We start from the raw sequence: 23,497 nt of genomic DNA on the forward strand, positions 1-23,497 counted from the left end.
CAAAACCCATTAAATCGAGTTCAAATGGTGAATCCAAACCGTTCAAAACTATTTACTTTAAAAATGCACGATGTTATCCGATGTCACCAAAAAAAGATGTCAGCATTGAAATTCTGTTGTGAGTATGGTTAATATAATATCAGTGTCATTTCAGTCTATATAATGTCAATTCCAAAACCCATTAAATCGAGTTCAAATGGTGAATCCAAACCGTTCAAAACAATGTACTTTGAAAATGCACGATGTTATCCGATGTCATCCGATCTCACCTCATATAACTTGTAAGAATATATCGTAATATGTTTCTACAAGTAATGTAGCCGGACTAAGTATAATTAATGTCATACATCGAACTAGATATACTTTACACATTGATAAATATTTGTTAATATTTTATTTTTTATAATTTTCAGTTACATCGATATTATTAAATTTAAGAATAACTAATAGCCTTCAACGATTGATCCATTAACTAACATCCCATTCCAGCGTCGACCAATGAGACATTTTCGCCCATCAATGATCATCGCGAATTCGTATACCCTCAGGTTACCTGACCGAGTAGAATTGAATCGGACGGTCTGGAAATAGAAATTTTTAACTTGGCACGCATCTCAAAGCACAAATAATACTGCCCCATTTCAATTGTGTTGAGTCAGGTACCTGGGAAGATTCGGATCCGCCGATCGCCTCGTCTCACCAGGAGTCAGCACGGTACCCCGTTAGAACTTTAGAACTTAATAAAACGAAGTTGCACTTACAAAGCGGCCCCGTAAGCCAGATCCAGGCCGCAATTTTTGCATCCTCCAATTGAAAAGTGGTCTCGCTTCCTGGATGCTCTATATATGCCTTTCGGATTTCTCCATCTAAGGTTTGTCGTCGTCTTCTCCTCCTCCTCCTCCTCCTCTCGGGATCCAGTGATTTCTTTATATATTATGTGTATTTAGGGAGTTGAGTTTAATTTGAGTTTCACAGCTTCAGTGAGATACTCTTTCACTGGACAATGAGAAGCGTAGTCGATGTTCATTAGATCATACTACCTCCCGCTCAGATTTCGATCTAAATGAGGTTTTCATGAGCAAAACTATCGATTGAGAAACATTAGTTTGTTATTCAAATTGGGCGTTCTTGTTTCAGTGCGTCATGCACTGACAGTTTACGTTGACCACAAATTCTTTATAATTTCAGACAATGAATTAATAGATTAATTTCAAGAGCTTAGTATAATTCATATTTTTTTTTTTAAAATAAGGCATGAAATGCCCGTTCCATTAGATGAAACATAGAACCATTTCAAAACAAACCATCCAGTATCCGACTCAGTATCTAATTTTGCTAAAGTAGACATAGTAGAGCAAAATACAAATGCTCTACGCTTAAGAATCCACCAAAAAACAGTAATTGACAATCCTAAATCTAAGCCTCCTAACTTGGGGCTAAGGTAAGTTTCAGATCCTATTACTGGATAGTATAATTCATATTTATATAGTTGTACTGGAAATAGTATCATACATAATTGTAAGAGGTGATAACTTAGACTGTTGAAGGAATCAGAAGGTTGATTTTGAATATTTGTAGTTATCTGACTATTATAGTTAATATTTTTACCAGTCGTCTAGCTGTTACAGATTGTCAATTTAAATCAGAAAACTTAATAAAAGTGAAGTTCTTTATTGTTTGTGGCAGATGAGGAACTCCAAAGTGCATGCGGGCAACCGCAGAACCCGTAGTTCCCTATCAGTAATTGCACTATGCAGTCTATGTTGTTTCTTCTATGTACTCGGTGCTTGGCAAAAAAGTGGTACGGGTCGTGGTGACAGCATAGCACTTCGGGTAACTAAAGAAACCGATTGTTCCATCCTACCAAATCTCTATTTTGAAACCCACCACAACCGAGCCGAGACCACATTGACCACAGTCAACGTTTTTGAACCCTGTGAGGTGCACTATGCTGATTATACCCCTTGTCAGGATCCAACTCGTGCAATGAGACTTCCAAAAGAGAATATGATATATAGAGAGAGGCACTGCCCCTCTGAAAAGGAGAAATTACGTTGCTTGATACCCGCTCCCAAAGGATATGTAACTCCGTTCCCGTGGCCTAAAAGCCGTGATTTTGTACCATATAAAAATGTACCGTATAAGAGTCTTACTGTTGACAAGGCAGCGCAGAACTGGGTGCAGATTGACGGAGATTTTTTCAAGTTCCCTGGAGGGGGTTCAATGTTTCCTCAAGGAGCTGATGCATACATTGATGAGCTGGCAACTGTTGTACCTATCAAGGATGGAATGATTAGAACCGCACTTGATACTGGCTGTGGGGTATGCTTTAACATTTTCATTTTGACAAACATATATATTTATGCTTTTGTGCACTATATTGATGTATAATACGGTGTAAAAAAAAATAAGTACACACCAAATAAACATACAGACAGTTCTTACAACTTGTTAGTAAAATTGTGAAGGGTATTGTAGGAGGGATACATGCACCCTAGGGGTGGAGCTAGGAAATATGATAGGATCAGACATGATCATACGATTGTTTGCAATTACAAAAAAAAATTTACAATTTTTCTTTTCAAAAAATTATTGCAAAAGTTAGCATTTTTCTTTTCTTTTGATGGGGTGTTGTGGGTGAGGGGTAGGGGGCAAGTGCCTTACTCTGTCTGCGTGCACCTTTTATTGCAAGCGTAAATGACTGGTACTGTATCAAAGCCAGAAAAAGAGCATATAAATGTGCTAATTATAAATTTTTATTTTTTATAGGTTGCTAGTTTTGGGGCTTACCTCTTGATGAGAAATGTATTGACTATGTCATTTGCACCACATGACTCTCATGAAGCCCAGGTGCAATTTGCACTGGAGAGAGGAGTACCAGCTGTTATTGGGGTATTCGGTACCATGAAGCTGCCTTACCCGTCTCGGTCCTTTGACATGGCACATTGTTCCCACTGTCTCGTTCCCTGGACATCAAATGGTTAGTAACAAAAGTGAGGGATACCAGTGCCATACCACCTTATACTTATCAAGTGTCATCTCCCAAACCCGCACCAGTCATGAGTCAATGATAAATTTGGTATTTGTTGATGCATTCCGTGAAGTTTCTGCCCAAAAAATGGAGGGAAAAAAATGTTCCAACAAGGCTGCAGCTGGCTGCTACTATTAATGTACTGAACCAGTCATTTTGCAACCCTTGCTCAGCTTGGTGACTTTTTTTTTAGCATCCTGGCTTTGCTAGTTCTAGAGATGCACTTGCATTATACAGATAGAAACTGTAGTGCATCAAGACCTTCCATTTTCATATTTTTATTAATATTTAACTAATTAGTGATATTCATTTCTGCCGGTTTCTTCTATTGAGATTTTCTGTAGTGTTGTACTGCTACAGAAGTGCAAAAATTATTACACTAGGCCTGGATTTAGGGTTCTTTTTGTAATAGCCCCTAGTTTGATTTGATTTCTGTGATTTTTGGCTTCTATGCAGACGGAATGTACATGATGGAAGTGGATCGAGTTCTGAGACCAGGGGGATACTGGATCCTCTCAGGACCTCCTGTCAATTGGAAACAGAACTACCAATCATGGAAGAGACCAAAAAAAGAACTGGAGGAGGACTTTAGAAGGATCGAGAGCCTTGCTGAGTTATTGTGCTGGGAGAAAAAGTATGAGAAGGGTAACATTATTATTTGGCAGAAAAAAATGAGCTCTACTGAGTGCAGTAGAAGAAAAGATAATTCTATCAGGATGTGTGCATCTTCTGATCCTGACAATGTCTGGTATGTTCTTTTGTTCTCTTGAAACCATTCATTCTTGGGCCTTAAATCCTCAACAGATCACATATTTTGCTGGAGATAGAAGCATTTGCAAGCTATATGCTTGTACACCTGTATCCCTTGGCTCCAAATTTTAATAGTGATATCTAAAATTCTCATATTTAAAGAAACAGTAAAATATGCATGGCATTCTGAGGTTTCCAGCATTGCACAGCTAAATTTCTTTTTTGCTCATTGCAACATTATTTTGGTTTTTTTATTATTCAATTTTTTCTCCAGGTATAAAAAAATGGAAGTATGCGTAACTCCTTACTCAGATGAAGATGCCATACCGCGAAGGCCTTTCCCTGAGAGGCTCTTTGCGGTCCCACCAAGAGTTTCTCAGGGGCAAGTTCAAGGCATCACAACCGAATTATACCAACAGGATACTATGCTTTGGAAAAAGCATGTGAATGCATATAGGAGGATAAACAAGCTTATTGGATCTGGACGTTACCGCAACATAATGGACATGAATGCAGGTCTGGGAAGCTTTGCAGCTGCTATTCAGTCACCCAATTCATGGGTCATGAATGTGGTCCCCACTGTGTCAGAAAGGAATACTCTAGGTGTTATATATGAACGAGGTCTGATTGGCATATATCATGATTGGTGAGTTTGTTCTGTTCTTTGGCTTTTTTTTACATTGCTCAATGGTTTGACTAATATTCTTACTGAGATCGAGAACCTTAATCAGTTTGACTAATATCCTTAAATTTACTTGAAGACATAGTAGTCCACAAAATGTGGGTAATAGATGAGGTTGTATGTCAACTTCCGCTAAACTAGGAGTGTACAATATATATGTGATATTTCTTTTCATATTTTACAGAGGACTAAGGTCTATGACATACTTCTCGTGTTTTGTAGGCCCAACCTGAAATTATTTATATTTCAATGTGTCGCACTATTCTGTTACCATTCAATCAGGTGTAATGCTAACCTTGTTGGGTTTTCTCAGGTGTGAAGCCTTCTCTACTTATCCGAGGACATATGATTTGATACATGGAAGTGGGCTCTTCAGCTTATATCACCAAAAGTAACCTTCTCTCATCTGTTTAAAGATTTTGATATTAAAATGAGGGTCACAGAAGCCTTTGTAATATAAGCATAGAATTATGATTCAAAAACATTTTTTTCTTTTTACCAGAAGATGTTGACACATACCAGTATGATGCTTAATTAGTGCTTACTGTATCCTTTTTTAATAAGTTGGAATATGATTGTGACCACTCACAATCATATCTCCTAATTATTACCCGGGGCATTACTTTATTCAAATGTTATATATCTCATCCATAATGGTAGAAAGTATACATAACAGACTAACAGCATACTGTACTAAAGAATGGTGTGTGTGGCAATGAAAATCATCAGCCTTTTTTTTTACTCTTCCTAAACTTGGATTCTGAATTTATTGCTGAAAACAAACAGGTGTGAGATGGAAGACATCCTTTTAGAAATGGACCGCATCTTGCGACCAGAAGGAGCGGTTATACTCCGGGACCATGCTGATGTCTTAAACCGGATTAAAAAAATTGTCACAGGCATGAGATGGAAGACAAAAATGCTCGACCATGAAGACGGGCCACTCGTGCCAGAGAAAATTTTGATTTGCGTGAAGGAGTACTGGGTTGGCACTGGAGATGATTCTATCTTGTAGATAATAGTACCAAGTTTTGTTGAGACGGTTTATCTTTTTGTTGCATCCTTCCCTGTGATTAGAATGTAGTGTCAGAAGCAAAATTCTGTAAAAAGAGAAATTGCTGTTTATTGCATCTTTTAGCTTTATTTAAGTAGTGTTTGTTTCTCAATCAACCACTTGTTTTAACTTTTGTACGAAAGAAAAATTAATAGAACATGAGCATTGCAGCTCAGGATACACAACAGCATTTCCTTTTTCAGAGAGTAAGATTTGTTATCTTGATATTTCAGAGGCAGAGAAATTTTATCCAGAAATTCATGTAGATTCTTGCCAAATGCCAATGCTTTGCCATTTTTGGTAAGATGGTGGTGCTGCTTGTATTTTGTTGACACAGAGTCAGATCAAAATTTGAAGATGGTTGTCATAAAAATTGAGCCGATAATTGCAATTTAGTTATGATCTCATTGTCGCTTTGCTTCGTGGGAGATTGTTGCATGATAATCACAGTAGTCAGTAGAGGGGCGGGGGTGCAGGCATTTATATACTGCAAATGTTGATTTATACTCTCATAGTATTAATTACCAAAATAAATTGTTTAGGAATGCAAACATAAGAAAAATGCATTTATTACCAAAATAAAAAGGAAGTGGACTGCGTTGGAAAACTTAGAATCAGTATCAGGGTAGAGTAACTAAGAGCCCATATGACTTATATATATCCGAAATTTCATTTTCAGTATCTAAGGTATGATGGACAAATGTCTGTACGAAATATGATAGCGGGAAATTTATAAACACAACTGAGACATTAAAAAATAATGAAGAAGAAATATTTATTAAAAAATAATAAACGATGCATGATAATCGTAAAATATAAATTATAAAATCCAGCAAGATTTATTTAAATTTCTTTCATTGATAATTTGATATGCAAGATCTCCCTCCTTAAAATTGTTTTTTTTTTTAATGTTATTGTCTTATCAAATGTCAAGTTCATCGCCGGAGTCTATACTAAACTTGTCATTTCCACATAATTAATTCGTCATCAACCTAATACTTATCTCTTATATTAACTACTACTCTCTTAAGTTAGGATCAACCAACTTGACAATGATTATAGATTTCCAACGCTCAAAGGACCACACTACACTACGACTACGTCAGCAGACAGCGAATCAAATATCTGACTGTTTAAGAGAATTATCGGCAACAGAGAAAAAGGACGAAATTGTCCCCACATTCCTGATCGGCCCGGCACATTCCTGAATTCCACTAATTACTGTGAACGTGGCAGCTTCTACTCTGGAAAAAAACCAGGCAAATCCAACCTGGACCGGACATCATTTATTGATTAAATTGAGGGCATTTTCGTCTTTTCCTTTGAACAGTAAAGAATTGCAATTGTCCGAAAGGAACCGGACACTCATAAACCGCCCAAGTGTCGAGTCCACCATCCTGACCGTTCATCATGGACAAGCGCGATGGAGACATGCCACGTGGTGGACCCCCTACCCTTTATCCATCGTAGTAGAAGCTACTAAGTATATCCAGCGCATGGTCGGAAAAAAGAATTCCTCATTTCAAATCATGGACCTTTTTCAGATAAACCCTGTCATAACATTTTTACCCGAAGACACGGTCAGTGACAGAATCAATGTACAAAACACATAAATTCGATAAAGAATAACAACATTTTGGATCAGAACTGAAATAACTACAATAGCGAAATTTAAAATTAGTAAATAAAAGTAAAGGAAAAATAGGAGTTTTCAAATTAATGAAAATGATACTACTTAAATTAGTAAAAATATTGTTTGGATTATACATTTTTAATAATGAATAGTTATAATTGAAATGAAAAAAATAGTGTTAATAAGGTGATAATTAAGAGGAAAGATAGACAAACTTCTCATTCAAACATAGAATTACATTATTTATATTGTCTTACACATTATTTTTTTTGTTCTTTTAATGTTGCGAAAAGCTCTCTGCTAGAGTTGGAAGAGACCGAACTTGATTTAGACGAGTTTGATCTATCTGACTTCTTAAGTGATTTGGCTGATATTGAAGCTTTAGATGGTACTGCCATTTTTTGCTTTACTTCTACTTTTGATAATTCTACTGATTCATCATATTATGCTAGTTGTGATGATTGTTCCTTCTGTCATGGATTGTGATTACTTATTTAGTTAGTTTACTATGTTGTTACCTGTTATGTTTTATGGGTGTTTTTTGTTTAAATTTCTTAGTTTTTTTTTTTCTGACATCTAAGAGTTATATTTTAGCATTTTAGTTTATGTATGTTTTATTTTCAGTGGTTACTATAGTGATCATTGTTTTTTGTAAGATTCATTATCTTTGTTTCAATATGAAACATATGATACTCCCCACTGTTATAAAAAAAAAATGTTGCCAAAACCACGAGTTCATTTTATATCACTTAAATTTATTATGAGAAAGACGTGGTATTTTATTGCATTCATGATTTTAAACATAAGAGAAACTTAAATGTAAATAAAGAATATTGCAAGGACCATAATGAAGTTTCCAAATTAAAAATTGGGTAACCACAGATCGATACTTCGGTGAGAACTGGGGAGGAAGGAAAAAAAAAAATTCGCCTTCTTTCTTTCTTTCTTTCTTTCCCTCCGCCTCTTGGCCCTCTCTTCCTCAACCTTATCTCTGATCGCCTGCCAATCAAGGTAAATGATCATAACAATATCACAAAATTTACACAAAATTTTGATGCGTTCTGATTTTCGGTTATAACTTAGACTTTTCTTGTTCTCGAAGGATCGTGAAATCATGGCTTGTTGTCGATTTTTTGGGTGCCTATTGAAGCTTTTGAATTTCATCCTAACGCTTGCTGGATTGGCGATGATTGGGTATGGAACATATTTGCTAGTCGAATGGATAAAACTCTCTTCTGATACCGACGGCCACGATGCGGTGTCACCTTCGAGTAATGCCTTGCCGATCTTGATTCTCGGCCGTCCGATGCTCGGAGCTGTTGCTCTCTCAGATGACATTCTCGATTATCTCCCAAAAGCATGGTACAACGTTCTTCTATTCTTTGCCTTATGTTTTCTTGACATCTGGTGTTTTTTTTTTTCTTTTGTCGTTTTCCACCTAGAACGATTAGAATTGAGGATACAGATCCGCACTATAATTATTCAATATTAATTTTTTAAAGCAGGATTTCATCAGTTTTATTTCTGGTGTATTCTGTCTAATTTAAAATAATTCTAGGTTAAATTTTGAACTGGTGAATAAACCAAACAAGTTGATTTTGACCTTTCATTAATATCATTGAATTGAATTTGTTAGTAATACTTCTGTTATTATTATATAATAATGGGGGTACAGACAGTATGATGTATATAAATACAAGCTTGTACTTTTTGTTATTTTAGATGACATCATTGATTTTACATGACCATACCATTCTTAAATATTGTTTCAGATTATTAGTATCATAATTCTGTATCATTATTTTTTCAGGTTCATATTAGTGTTCATTGGTATCGGAGCTATTGTATTTCTTGTATCACTCTTCGGTTGTTGTGGTGCATGGTGTAGAAATCGATGCTGCTTATCATTTGTATCCTTGTCTTTACCAGGCAGCTTAATTTTTTATTTGTAATCTTATATAATTTTATTTCCTAAAATGCTAGTAGCAATGCAGAGCTACCTTGCCTTTGTTGTTCTCCCCCCTTTTGTCCATTTATGTCTTTCAATTTTGTTCTGATCTGTGATTAATGCATAAAGAGGCTTATTTAGTCTCAATTACTATAGATTTGTCCGGATTGTGAAAAAAAAAAAAAAATTGGCCAGAACGAAGGAGGGACTTGGGCTTTCTGTAATCTGGTAACATTAATAGATGCTCCCAAATAATTCAAATTTTCCTTTTCTTGGAATTCGGTGAAGTTAATTTTCATTTCAAATTTACCTTCAGATTTGTAGATCAAATATTTTTATTGTTTGTTTTCCTTAATTTCACATGAACAGTACTCTTTTTTGGTAATTCTTTTGTTTGCTGCTGAGCTGGGTGCTGCTGCATTTATCTTCTTCGATCACAGCTGGAAAGATGTACTTATTCTTTTTCTGACCTTTTTAAAATGCTCAATTGCAAAAATCCATGACTACTTGGTAGTAGGACTACTACTTCGAGAACAATAATAAGTTACCTACATAGTCTTGTACATGGAAATTTTAGGTATTTTTGCATATTCAACTCCCACAACAGCTAAGGTTTGGGAGCAGTTGTGCATAATTTTGGAGTTCATGAGGGGCATAGTGCTGCTATTGAGAAGTTGATTAGGGTTTCTGTATTTACCGTTCCCTTTTGGTACTTCTTTAGTAACATGTATGTAATATTGGCCTTGCTTGCAGGTAATTCCTGATGACAAAACAGGGAACTTCGATACAATTTATGCTTTCTTGGAGCAGAATTGGAATATTGCGAAATGGGTTGCTCTAGGTGTTGTCATTTACGAGGTATGTGGTAGTTCACTAACATTACCTTTGAGAAATTTGTCTATGCTGAGCCTGAAGTATCAACAGGTGGCCAAAGAAATTCCTTGTTAGTGTTAGCACGGCACTGCACCAGACATTGTCAATGTCATACCTCCAACATGTTGCAACTATTGTGCAATTTGGTAACTTTATCCAACATATCCAACGGATAATTTTAGCTTCTTGATTTTATTTCTGGGCTTTTATATTTCATTAAGATGATTTGAAGCCCATTTTTCAAATGTGATAGTATTTGTATTGATATATAGAGTGAGGCTATGGTGCTATGCATTGCGTGGATTGGTCTATGGATCAATATCTCCTTTTCCAAAGTCCAAACAGCCGATCTGAACTGTTCAACATGATATCCATATGAATATGCACGCACTTGTAGATCAAATTTTACATTTTTTACAATTTTTTTTTTACTATTTCTTTAGATAGGTAAAAAAACCCCTTGTTTTAAAGATTCTAGAACATTTAAAAGTAGTGATTTTCTACCTATCTAAAAAGACAGTAACAGATCCTAGAAAATGAAAATTTTAGCCTGTAGGTACATTGTTAATACACAGATCACTCTGAACGGTTCAAATCAACTATTTGAACTTTAAAAACAAAAATATTGATCCATAGTACAAACCTATCCGCACTTTGCATAGTACCATGGCCTCATTCTTCATATATGTATAGTAGCTAAAATTAACAAACATTGATCTATCCCAAGTCACCTAACCAATTACTTCATTTTCTATATAGTCTATACCAGTTTTAATCTTGACATTTTTACAAAACACAGGTTTTGCTATTTTTGTTGGCATTGATAGTGAGAGCAGGAAACAGACCTGATGATTATGACAGTGATGATGAGTACATCAACCCGAGAATGAATATTCGTCAACCTCTGATCCCTCGTCAGAATATTGCTACTGGCGTGCCAGTACCAACTCTTGACCAACGCCCCAGAAGCAACGACCCTTGGAGCCAGCGCATGAGGGAGAAGGTACAATATTACCATTTGCTGTTGTTTATTATTTTCAAAATTATTTTTGCACCACTATGAATATCTGAGCTGCCTTGAAATTTATTCTTGATGATTTGATACTTACTTTATAGATTGCATATTTTGTTTATTCCTGGAGAACATGGCAGTTTCATAGGGTTTGTCTTGTTTTTGTTTTTGTTTTTTTATCGGGGGAACTGTTTGTCTATTTTGTTTTATTTGTTTAGGGGGTATGGGATACCTATTTTATTCTGGAAAAAGAAGAGGTCATTTTGGATAAAGTGGAAGTGCTTCAAATTTTTTGAAGATCTTATTCCTGCTCTTTGCCAGAGTAGTTTTTCTTCCAAAAGAAAGCCAAAGTTCTTCCATCTTTTATGAGAGAAAAATCTCCATTTCTCTTTTTATAATCATTTCTTCTATTAATATAGTTTATTTAAAGAATGACGATCTTGCTGATCTATTCCTGAAGAAATGTGATACCAAATAGGTTAATAGGGCCTTCGTTATTTGGAATAGAGCTAAACGAAGTTGCAGTTTACTGGTTAAGTGTTAAACTTTTACACTAGAAAAGCAGGACACGTTTTCTGTTAAATGTTGTTATATGATTTTGAATTGAAAGTTAAAAGAGTACCATGTAGATGGAGAAACTGCAGTCAAGTAATGTCCAATTTGCATTTGTCATGTTTAACATCAAAGTCACGGTATTAGGGTTTTAAATTTTTGTTATCTAGAGCAGAACTTGATGAAAAAGACTTATTCAGGTGTTAAATATAAAAATTGGATGGATGGTATATTGTACAAATAATAAATTGAGTGATGCAAAAATTAACACAAAATAACATTGGGATAAGCCGAGAGAAAATTGTCAGATAAGAATGAGAAATAAGAATATTCCTTGTTCCATTAGCTCACTTTTTACACTTGACTTCATTCTATTTTTTTTTTTTTTTTTTCTGTTGCACAGTATGGGCTGGATACTTCTGAGTTCACTTACAACCCTTCGGATTCAAGCCGGCACCAGCAGCAACCACCCCAACAGGCTGAAGAGAGGAAAGGCGGTTGCACAATTATGTGAGAGGCATCAAATAAATTGTCACGAGTTTGATACCTGTAAACGTAGTTTTCTTTTAGGTACAGCTTTTGCAAATTGGTTATCTTCCCCACCTCACCTTCATCTTCTGTAGAGCATAACATGTCTAATTTAATTTTTCCTATTATTTCGTTATGAAATAAAGGAAGACTTGTGTGCATATTTGATTTTTTTTTTTTTTTTTTTTTTTTTTTGTGATTGGTGAGACAATATATGTTTCCGGAGCCTTGTGTTTGTGTTTCATGTATAATTGATTTTGATCGGTTTTGTATCAATGTTTAAAGAACATAACCGTTTTAGGTGGTGCCTTGCTGGTGTTATTGAGTTATTTTCAATTTAAATTGTATGTTATTGCTTGGTATTGAAATGAACTAGATCCCTTTATCTGTCCCCTCAATTACAGCTGCTTAAAAACAGCATCTGTACTGATCAGTGCTCACTGCTGGTAGAGAGGGAAGGTCGGGACTTATGAGGAACTGAATTTGGTAAAACTCAAGTGGTTCTACCATAACCAAAATTATTATCCTTTGCATGTTGTTTATGATAGGAACCGTATACATATTTTTATGAACTTGTAGATCAAATCAAAGTCTATTCTAATTCATTTTTTAAATCGGCACATTTCAATATCAGCAGCTAAATATATATATATATATGTATGTATATTTTTTTTTTTGAATAAAAATCAGGGTCATGCCCTCATTTGCCGACATTTGTAAAAATACCCAATTAGCTAAATCTTTTAATAATAATAATAACAAGCTTTGAGTCAAATTAATAAAAATGTCCAAACCGTAGAAAATTTTCACGGTTTGGGTTTTTTTTTTTTTTTGGCAAAACAATTTTTTTTTTAAATTTTTAAATTTTTTGTATTGAAATATTAGAAATGTTGAATATATTTTTTTGAAAATAGATGGAATATAATATAATTTGATTTATTAGAAAGACTGTAACAAATAAACCAATCAACATTTTTCAGGCCGGATTTTTCGCGGTTGTAAGAAAAATTAATATATTTCTTTATGTGTTATTGGAAAAAAAAAATGCTTGGATTCTGAGTTATTGATCCCGGTTCAAAAGTCACTTCTTGGTAATACATAAAATATTGTAATCCTTCTAGTACATTTAATTTCTAAAAAGTTGTATCTATTTTGATAATTCTTTTTTAATAACAATCATTAAATAACTTAAAGTTTTTGTTTTTTTTCAAAAATAGATACAACTTTTTAGAAATTAAATGTACTAGACGGATGACAATATTTTATGTATTACCTAGAAGTGACTTTTGAACCGGGATCAATAACTCAGAATCCAAGCATTTTTATTTTTTTTTCCAATAACACAAAGAAATATATTAATTTTTCTTACAACAGCGAAAAATCCGGCCTGAAAAATGTTGATCGGATTATTTGTTGCAGTTTTTCTAATAAATAAAATTATATTGTATTCCATCTATTTTTAAAAAAAATATATTCAATATTTATAATATTTCAATACAAAAAAATTCTGTTTTTGCAAAAAAAAAAAAAAAAACAAGACCGGTTTCAATGTAACCGGATGAATTCATTGAAACCAGTTTTGGCTTCTTTTTTTTTACAAAATAGAAAAAAAATTCTATTGAAATATTAGAAATTTTGAATATATTTCTTTGAAAATAGATGAAATACAATATAATTTGATTTATTAAAAAGACTGCAACAAATAATCCGGATCAACATTTTTCAGGCCAATTTTTTCTCGGCTGTAAAAAAAATTAATATATTTCTTTATGTGTTATTTTAAAAAAATAAAAATGCTTGGATTCTGAGTTATTGATCCCGGTTTAAAAGTCACTTCTAAGTAATACAGAAAATATTGTGATCCTTCTAGTACATTTAATTTCTAAAAGGTTGTATCTATTTTGAGAATTCTTTTTGAATAACAATCATTAAATAACTTAAAGTTTTTGTTGTTTTTTAAAAAAAAAAAGATACATTTTTTTTAAATTAAATGTACTAGAAGGATGACAATATTTTATGTATTACCTAGAAGTGACTTTTAAACCGAGATCAATAACTCAGAATCCAAGCATTTTTAATTTTTTTCTAATAACACATAAATAAATATATTATTTTTTCTTATAGCCGCGAAAAATCCGGCCTGAAAAATGTTGATCGAGTGATTTGTTACAGTATTTCTAATAAATCAAATTATATTGTATTCTATCTATTTTCAAAGAAATATATTCAACATTTCTAATATTTTAATACAAAAAATAAAAAAATTTAAAAAATTTCTGTTTTGCCAAAAAAAAAAAATCCAAACCGTGAAAATTTTCCACGGTTTAGGCATTTTTATTAATTTGACTCAAAGCTTGTTATTATTATTAAAAGATTTAGCTAATTGGGTATTTTTAAAAATGTTGGCCTCATTTGTATTGAAATCAAGTTCAGTTACATAAGAGTAGTAACTACCAGGAAATAAACACAGAAAAAGCTCAAACATTTGAGCTATTGCAATTTAAAGACAGTAAAGGAAATACTTTGAAAAATAAGGAGTAAACAGTAAAAAAAACGCCTGTTAAGAACTGCTGAAGCTTGAAGCTGTTGTTGTTGCTGAAAAAAACTATTTGTAATCCTTCATCTCCATATACATCAATTGATCTACCACTTCCTGTGCCAGTTGTTGTATTTCTTTGTTCGTCTCTCTGAAAACTCTTGCTCCCCTCTCCCTCCACAGCACGATGTATGTATGTATATATGTATGTATCTATAGAAATAGGCTAATATACAATCGATTGTTTCTAACCTCTCGTACAACCAAGTCGTTTTTCAATTTTTAAAATCCAAATGATCGATCCAAACTGTTAGATGTGATCTCCATATTAAAATGTGCTAGGAGACCAAATTTTACATTATTTTTGGAATTTTTTTACTATTTTTTAAGCCACTTTGAAAATCGCTGATCCAACGGTAGCTTCTGATTTTATTGTTTGGTTAAGCCACCGTTGGATCAACGATTTTCAAAGTGGCTTAATAAATAGTAAAAAAATTCCAAAAATATAAAATTTGGTCTCCTAGCACATTTTAATATGAAGATCACATCTAACGGTTTGGATCGATCATTTGGGCTTTAAAAATCAGAAAACAACTTAGTTGTACGGGAGGCTAGGAACAATCGATTGTATATTAGCCTCTCTCTCTCTATATATATGTATATAGAGAGAGAGAGAGTAAGGCTACGGTGCTATGGTTTGCATAGAGGACTACGGTGCTACGGCTCAATATTCAAGTTTTCAAAATCCTAACAGTCAATCTGAACCGTTCATCTTGCTCTTCATATTAATATGTGTTTGGAGATCAAATTTTACATTTTTTGAAATTTTTTTTTACTATTTTTTACATTCTCAATATCCTGACACATCAGCTCCTCTGGAGGATAGGGATGAACCTGGAAGCATCTTGGCTATATTGGAATATTGGTATTATAATGTTTTTTTTTATCCGTCTAGGTTATAATGATAATTGCATTATAATGTTCAATTTAAATTTCTATTATACTGTTAACTGTTAACTGGTAACTTGTTTATTTAAAATGTTTTTCTTTGTATTATTGAAATTTCTGAGTCCATTGTTTAATTTCTATTGTTAATTAATTCAAGTTTGAACGAGAGACTAATTTAAAGGGCAAAAGATCAAGAGAGCGCGCTTAAAAATAGCAAATTCTGTGATACTAAATATCACTAAACGACAAGTCATTCTCGCGTGTGTACCAATTGGTACCGTTGGCACCGTGGATACTAAACTTATAGCAAGTCTGTCTCTGTCTTTAGTACCAATTGGAACCGTTGTCATGGTTAAAAATACAGTTTTTTTTATTGGTCTGATAAATTTGGAAAATGAAGATTTTGCAAAGCAATTGGTCTGATAAAAATACAGTTCCAACGCACTCTATAGCTGCTTTGGTGAAAATTAATTATTAATCAAAATAAATTTATGTTACATAAAAACATCATTAACCATATTTTATGGGGAAAATAATATAAGGGCTAATTTGGTCTTTTACAATCTTTCTTCTAAGTTCTAATAAGACATTATTTTATTGCATTGATCTCACTTTCTTAATCCTCACATCTTGCTGAACAATCACTCCTTAGTCAAGATTAAAATTTTAATCCTGCCTCCCTTAAGGAAGGTTGCCGAACACCAATGAGCTTAAGCCTATCAGAATTCTGAGGTTAATCTCAAAAATGACCAAGAGCTAGAAAATGTTTTTGTATAAAATTAAAGAGTTGAAAATTCTTGAAAAATGAATGCACAAAGTAACTTTCCAACGTCTATATTTTATGATCAATGGCTAATGATTCCTTTTTCATGCCACCATATACAATTCTCTCTTATTTTTCTTAACCGGAATGAAGGAATGAATGAGCTTAAGCCTATCAGAATTCTGAGGTTAATCTCAAAACTGACCAAGAGCTAGAAAATGTTCTACATTTGTAATTTGTTTAAGCTCATTTTGTATAAAATTAAGAGTTAGAAAATTCTTGAAAAATGAATGCACAATAGTAATTTTCCAACCTCTTTAGTCTTTACTATGCACAAAATGAACTCCAAGTTCGTGTATATAGGTACATGATAATAAGTCAATCAAAATCAAGTAATCAACAATTCAAACTTGTTTGAAATCAATTCTATGGTTCATGTACATTCCTGGAGGAGTTTAACCCAACAACACAGATTGCAACATAGCGCTTCTTGGAATCTTGGTATAGCATTTTGTTACCTTGACTTATTGCCATAAGCTAGCTTACAAGCAATGTCTGAACAAAACCGGAAACAAAACTGCCAAATTTTACTGTATGAAGAATTTGAATTGAAAAAAGAAAACAGAAAAAAAGAAAGAAATGCAACTCATTCATTGAAAGATGCTGCTAACAGAGCAATCATCATGAACACGCCAAATGGTCTCGCCTAAGATATTTGCAACTGAAAGAACTGTCAATTGAGGAAAGCTTTTCTGCTCAAGCAGAGGTATGGTATTTGTTATAATGACCTCCTGAAATAATCCGCTCGATAGCCTCTCTATTGCCGGTGGACTTCAAAAATATGATAATAATAGTACAGTATTAGAAAGCATGTACCAGATAATATTGACCTTTATTAGTTCTAGAAAAGTAAGCAAAAGATGCTTTTGAATGTTACCAAACCTGTACTGGTGAAGTCTTATACCAGTACAGTAACCAACTTCTCTTTTAGTACCTGAAAACAGCATGGGTGCTACAAGCGTACACTTCTCTTGCTCCTTCTTGGTGTAATAAAGCTGCACCCTTTGCAATTGTTCCTGGGTTCAAGTAGCTAGAATATTAATCTAAATTAGTATTAAAAGGTCCATGCAAGAGCGGGCCCATTGAATGCCAAATGTTTTTTTCAAGAATCTTTTCAGGCCATAATTAGGAGTTGCATCAAACTATGGAACTAACCAGCTGTATCAATCATATCATCCACCATAACAGCAACTTTTCCTTTAACATCCCCAATAAGATTCAATACCTGCAAAATCACAAACAACCCTTTAAGCATATAATAATACCTTTTTATTTTTGAAGAGAACAAAAATATTGTAAGAAACAAGAAACCTCAGCAACGTTGTGGCCCTGACGCCTCTTATCAACAATGGCAAGAGGTGCATCTGACAATTTTTTTGCAAACGCACGTGCTCTAGCGACACCCCCTACATCTGGAGAGACCACAACCAGATCATCAGAACAGATCATCTTGCTCGCCAAGTAATCCAATATAACAGGCTAGACTTTCCAAAAAAAAAAAACCACGGAAACAAACACAGAAGAAAATCAGATGGATAATTAGCTCAGGACAACACTTCAACTTTCATGAAAAACACCTTCCGTTATGTGATACTATTTTGCCTTTGTGTGAAATTTTATAATAATAAGCCTATACATTGTTGTTCATTAACTTAAGAGCTACAGTACCCAGTAGTTTTCTTTTATTCTTTTTCTTTTTTCTGCATAATTGGAACATTTCTTATATCTAGAAGAAACATTTGTTTCAAGTAACTCTCTAAAAGTTTTTACCTGACCATAGACGTGATCAACTGGGATGTCAAAATAGCCCATGGATTGACCAGAATGAAGATCACATGCAAGCACACGATGTGCACCAGCTTCTGTGATAAGGTTCGCGACAAGTTTGGCCGCAATTGACTCACGGCCTTGTGTCTAAATAATGAATAAAGAAGAGTTATCAGCTTTGCAATTAATTAATGTCTTAAATGAACAGTAACCACAAGTGTCCCTACAGAACTGCATAACCACACATGTATATCTTTGCATTATGTCCCCAAAGTACAATCTTCCCAAATAAATGCCGCAAAGAATTGGGTGAGACATGAACAAAAAAGAACAAGCATCTGGAATTTCTCTGAGAGGATATAATAATGTCATTTATCTCAATTTTCTATTTCAAAATAAGAACTGTATTAACACATCTTTTGAGGATAGAACATTTCCTGTCATTCAAACAAAAAAAAAGTCAGAAATTTTACTTGAGAGGAAAAAAGTTCAGGTGATACACCTTTCTATCTGCTCTAGCATACCCAAAATAAGGTATCACAGCTGTGATGTTTTTCGCAGATGCTCTACGGCAAGCATCAATCATAATCAACAGCTCCATCAAATTTTCATTTGCTGGGGGGCATGTAGGTTGCACCAAGAATACATCACAGCCTCTCACACTCTCTTGTAGTTGAACATAGATTTCACCATCAGCAAATCTCTTTATTTTTATTTTTCCAAGTTCTAAACCAAGGTAGTCTGCTATCTCCTGGAATGAATCAGAGAGATTGTGTATTAGCTAGTACTGAAAAGGAAACAAATAAATAAATGAAATAGGGTATATATGGCTATAGAATATCTTATTGATTGTAGAGGTACAACAAAATTACAATAAATATATAAACAAGAATAATTTCGTAAGATGGAACCATTATTTATTGTATATACAAAAGGAGCAAACATTTTCGAAACTATAATGAACCACAAGGATCCATTGAAATTGTTGAAATCCAAATAGCTTACAGAAATTACCATCCGAAAAGGTGAACTAAATCCACTCAAAGTGTGAACTAAGAATTAAATCCACTTGAACTTTCAGTTCACCAACTTGAATAGTTCGCTTTTGCTGGTTAGTGGATTTTGGTTTAGCTGTTCATATTTCACCTTTCTGCTGGGAAAAGTGATTGACTGATTGTTCAGAAGTGGTAACTGTGGCCAGTAACACCAATCTACAACTGAGACAGAACCACTATTTAGAATACTGTACAAAATTATAACTAAAGGTTGACAACTTTAACCCCATCTCTTGGTCAAAGACAAATTGAATTAAAGCTGACCTAGTAATTTTAAATGATGTTTTGCATGAATTTTTTGGGTGTTGTTTGCCAAAATCCTGACTATGAAGCCTAATTTGCAAAATATCCTGCTAAGTATGGCTACAAACTTAAGTTATTCATGCTGAGCTAACATTTAGACATCATTTCATTTATATCTTTATAGAATTTCAAAAACAGATGTATGCAAAATGGATGCATGCGGTGCATACATAAGTGCATATAATGATATAATTCCAGTACAATTGCAAACAAGAACAACTAGAATTGTCTAAATGGTGGACTTGCAATTAACCGACCTGAGCAAGTGCAGGATTAGCTGTTCCAGAAAAGATACACAGCCGAGAATTCTGCTTTCCTATATCGTCTTGAAAACAATGCATCCCCGTAAGCATTCTATCATTTATAACAGGCATGCATGGAGGCACCAATCCATTATCAAATCCGAGAGAACCGTGGAGGCTGCATCTCTGCATAAATAAATAAATAAATATAAATAAAATAAAATTCTCATCTGTACTGTTGAAGCACCTGAAAATGGTTGAAATTGTTGAGAAATATCTCTGCAACACGTCTTCAAACAACACTAACCCTCTTTCCTCGGTCATTTATGTAGAGAAAAGCAATTAGAAAGAAGTGTACTCTAAGCATGCATGAAATTTCTTGTTTACAGATTAGTACACTGATATTTTGAATTGTTCAAGGGCGAACAGAAAATGTAGCGCATAAAGAGGCAAAGTGAACAAAGAGGAGAAAGAAAGGTGGAGAGACTGACAGGCACGTGGCGACGATAGGGGGTAGCGAATCGATGCTGAGGCCGATCGGAACTAAGGTTTATAGAACGACGGGAGATTGAAGAAGAGGTAGGGGACGAGACCAAGGAAGCCATGCCCGGTTTCTCTTTTTCGCGCTCTTTCAAACCAGGGCCAGGCCGAGGCGGAGAGAAATAGAATGGAAAGAAAGATAGGAGGCGAGAGATTGTCATGACTTACCTTTCCACTTGGCAATTTTTTGACTAACTTTTTCGACTTTAATTTGTTGAATGATGTCAGCGCCGCTCCAGCAATTTGGACCGTTCTCCATTCCGTTTCTGTTAAATGAAAGCAATGAACGGTTCTGATCGTCGCGGCACGACTTTAATTTGACTGGATAGTTTTGGAATTCATATCTCAAATTTTGAGGAGAGAATATGCTATTTTTTCTTTTGAAAAAACAGGTTTTTTCTCATTCAACCATTCTGTATTTTTTTATGTGCAAATTCGACGAAGATCAAACAGCATATTTGCGGGAAAACGTAATAGAGTCATAACGGATGCAGCCCAAACAGATCCAATAACAGAAGATAAAGCTAGAAGCTTAGTCAGTTGAGATACTGTTATGCAAAACTTAAGACAGTTAGAGAATGTTTGTTAGGGAGTTAGTTAGTGTAACAAACTCTTCACTTGTATGTTTTGATTAGCTGTGAGATGGCTATTAGTGATGTAATCTTTCCCTGTAACTAGACAAATCAATCAAGAAAATTCAGAAAAATTCTTTTTCTCTGTTTACAATTTCAAAACGCTCTCTGAGATGACAAGTTGAAACTCTTAAAATTTCTTCTTCAGCAAATATGAGATCGAGGCCGTTAATTTTTGAGACTGCACGAATCTCAATGATTATTGGACCAACAGAAGCATGAATAGAACAATAGAAATGTTGAGGTATGTTAACATGATCATTAGCTAATATGTTATTCTGTAAGGTTCATTTTTTGAAGAAAAAAAATAATGTCCATTTGTATTACTATGTATTCAGTAACTTGCATTCTATAATTAAGGTTCATAATTCGTCATTTAACATTCAAAGCAACAATACAAATTAAGATGTGATTCAATGTACATTTCCACTGCTATGCCTATGACATGCGATGATGTTAATGGTCAATCACTTCTTTTAACTTGACATCCTTCCTTCGGTTTCTCTTCTTGCTGATAGGAGCATACAGATCTTAGCTGAGAGTTCTCCATGTTCGACAGCAGCTGACTTATGGTCTTAATTTGAGCAGCACTGTAATATCAAATGATCAATCAGGATCCTTACCAAACTATATACATTAAGCAAAAAACACTTTAGCAGTTCAATTAAAATGATAAAGAACAAACATGCTTCAATCAACATCGGAAATTTTGCCCCAACCAATTTTTAAATCCAAATTTAATTACAATATGATTTAGTGACTCAATCGAGTTTTTGTAAACTGGTCAAGGATAGTGCTGTAAGATAAAAGGAGTTATGGGAAGTCTTAAAGGTGAGCTATTATTTGCATAGAGTCTTGAAGTTTCTGATATTTGTAGCAACCGCAAGCAAATTTCTGTGCTTTCGCTGATGCAGTAAAATCTGGGGTGCTATTTGCAAAAGAGCACAGTATATAATAACAAGGAACCAAAAGATCAAGGGTGATTAATTTCACAAGGTCACTAAACTATACCTCATGTTGCATTTGCTCACACAACTTAGAATTGTCCCTCCATAGCAACTACACTTTAGTTTTGTCCAAATTGGATATGTTAATTCAGAAATTTAAATTACAAGTAAAATAACTTGTGTATTAATATGTCAAATTATCAATAGCATGAAATACAATTTGAAACTGTTTCCAGTTACAATCTTGAGAAATATCTATGTAATTATGTTTCAGAAATCCAAAGTTCTTATAATTAATTCCATACAATTGTGCAAGTAGAAAACTTATATGTAACAAATCAAGCTTTAATTGAATTTGTAATGAACAGAATCACCCGTTTTGAATCAAAATGGAAGTATAGTGGTCAGCACGGGTAAAATGAAGTGACCAAATTGAAAGACAAGGTATATTCAATAGAAAAGGAAAAACATTTGGCAGTAATTATTTGACAAATATTGGCGATGAATTTGAGACCGTCAGATTGTATGGTTATCTAGATATGATCAATGACGAAAAATGACCAGTCACATGATAGATGATATTACAGCTTCAGTCCCTCTCCTACTCCCATTCTCTTTCTAATTCACTCTCAACTACTGCTCCACCGTCACCGTCACCCTCGCTCAGAGTACTTATCCACCTTGGCCAAAACCTCATCAATCCTTTTATATACCACCTGGACTCTCTCTACCTCCCAAGCAAGAACTCAGCTGCCAAGTCGTCCTCTATTCCCAACCTTTGCACAACTTGGCTTGCCATTTAGACAACCATCCAAGATTAACAATCAACATAACAAGCTGTTCCATGATAGTGTTTTCCCACTCTCTCCACCATCATTCAAGATTACTAAAGACTTGCTTTCGACAGGAGAAAATGGTCTAGTCAATAAGTTCATTCATAATTTTATTTCATGATTATTGTTGAATAGGTAGTAAACTAAACTAGGGGTGAGTGTGAGAGGGCACACCTATTCAAACTGCTTTCCATGTAAGCATCCAAAGAAGAAATGACATGAGGCAGTTGCTGCAGAACCTGAGATAAAAGGAACTTTTTTAAAATAGATAGATAGAGAGCGCCTTCCTATAGAAATTCTCACCACTTAAAATAAAATTAAAATTAAAATTAAAATTGAGTGGGTTTATTTTGACATACATGGTCAGTACTTTTTGCAAGAGAAGCTTTAGCCAGGAGATTTTTAGGAAGTTTTACTAATTCTGCCTGTAGAGAAGAAAATTTCAGCAAAAACACATTCACATTTTATAAGAACAAATTAAGTGATCACCAAACTATATCAGCTGGGGGACATGTAATATGTAGCAGATAGAAGCATCCCAATAATAAAATAAGGGAGGGGAGAAGCAATAATACCTGAGCAGGAGAGGAGTGTTGCATGAGGTGGAGGAGATTGGAGGTGGATTGCACGGCTTGAGAAATCTGCTCCGCCACTGTCGCCTTCGTGCTGTCTTCTCTGTTGCTGTTGCTACTTCCTCCTACGCCACCCCTCATCGTCGCCATCGATTCCCCTCCCCTTTCTGCACACCAAATTTCGTCTGCTCTCTTGTTTGTTTGTATTTTTCAGTATTTCGAGGGGCCGCCGGGCC

The 23,497-nt window shown here is 34.3% G+C and overlaps 4 protein-coding genes across 7 annotated transcripts; 2 read left to right on the forward strand and 2 right to left on the reverse strand.

Annotated features, from left to right (window-relative positions):
- The first annotated feature begins 671 nt into the window (after positions 1–671).
- Positions 672–5,611, forward strand: LOC144551751 (putative methyltransferase PMT2). The gene is made up of 7 exons (XM_078299840.1): positions 672–871; positions 1,687–2,322; positions 2,770–2,980; positions 3,488–3,779; positions 4,056–4,427; positions 4,777–4,854; positions 5,250–5,611. Exons 2-7 carry the CDS (start codon positions 1,687–1,689, stop codon positions 5,476–5,478), a joined length of 1,818 nt encoding a protein of 605 aa, XP_078155966.1. The 5' UTR covers positions 672–871; the 3' UTR covers positions 5,479–5,611.
- A 2,337-nt stretch (positions 5,612–7,948) lies between these two features.
- Positions 7,949–12,405, forward strand: TOM2A (tobamovirus multiplication 2A). Of its 2 annotated transcripts, XM_078299841.1 has the most exons (7): positions 7,949–8,161; positions 8,253–8,512; positions 8,961–9,060; positions 9,468–9,548; positions 9,852–9,956; positions 10,771–10,974; positions 11,939–12,405. In XM_078299841.1, exons 2-7 carry the CDS (start codon positions 8,265–8,267, stop codon positions 12,047–12,049), a joined length of 849 nt encoding a protein of 282 aa, XP_078155967.1. In that variant the 5' UTR covers positions 7,949–8,161; positions 8,253–8,264; the 3' UTR covers positions 12,050–12,405. The 2 variants fall into 2 exon arrangements, with proteins under 2 accessions (XP_078155967.1, XP_078155968.1); XM_078299842.1 differs by lacking the exon at positions 7,949–8,161 and having other exon boundaries at positions 8,186–8,512.
- Positions 12,406–16,698: 4,293 nt separating this feature from the next.
- LOC144551753 (ribose-phosphate pyrophosphokinase 1) lies at positions 16,699–20,437 on the reverse strand. 2 transcript variants are annotated; one of them, XM_078299844.1, is made up of 9 exons: positions 20,229–20,378; positions 19,753–19,923; positions 19,152–19,354; positions 18,640–18,888; positions 18,141–18,284; positions 17,682–17,849; positions 17,526–17,595; positions 17,305–17,386; positions 16,699–17,141 (listed from the first exon to the last, which is right to left on the reverse strand). In XM_078299844.1, exons 3-9 carry the CDS (start codon positions 19,152–19,154, stop codon positions 16,961–16,963), a joined length of 897 nt encoding a protein of 298 aa, XP_078155970.1. In that variant the 5' UTR covers positions 19,155–19,354; positions 19,753–19,923; positions 20,229–20,378; the 3' UTR covers positions 16,699–16,960. The 2 variants fall into 2 exon arrangements, with proteins under 2 accessions (XP_078155970.1, XP_078155969.1); XM_078299843.1 differs by lacking the exon at positions 19,152–19,354 and having other exon boundaries at positions 20,229–20,437.
- A 789-nt stretch (positions 20,438–21,226) lies between these two features.
- On the reverse strand, positions 21,227–23,474 carry TOM2B (tobamovirus multiplication 2B). 2 transcript variants are annotated; one of them, XM_078299819.1, is made up of 4 exons: positions 23,265–23,471; positions 23,049–23,114; positions 22,864–22,928; positions 21,227–21,499 (listed from the first exon to the last, which is right to left on the reverse strand). In XM_078299819.1, the coding sequence occupies exons 1-4, from the start codon at positions 23,409–23,411 to the stop codon at positions 21,373–21,375; spliced, it is 405 nt and encodes a 134-aa protein (XP_078155945.1). In that variant the 5' UTR covers positions 23,412–23,471; the 3' UTR covers positions 21,227–21,372. The 2 variants fall into 2 exon arrangements, with proteins under 2 accessions (XP_078155945.1, XP_078155946.1); XM_078299820.1 differs by lacking the exon at positions 23,049–23,114 and having other exon boundaries at positions 23,265–23,474.
- Between the last annotated feature and the right edge of the window lie 23 nt (positions 23,475–23,497).

The sequence above is a fragment of the Carex rostrata genome, chromosome 3 (genome assembly GCF_964058835.1).
Source record: "Carex rostrata chromosome 3, lpCarRost1.2, whole genome shotgun sequence".
Classification (NCBI taxonomy): Eukaryota; Viridiplantae; Streptophyta; class Magnoliopsida; order Poales; family Cyperaceae; genus Carex; species Carex rostrata.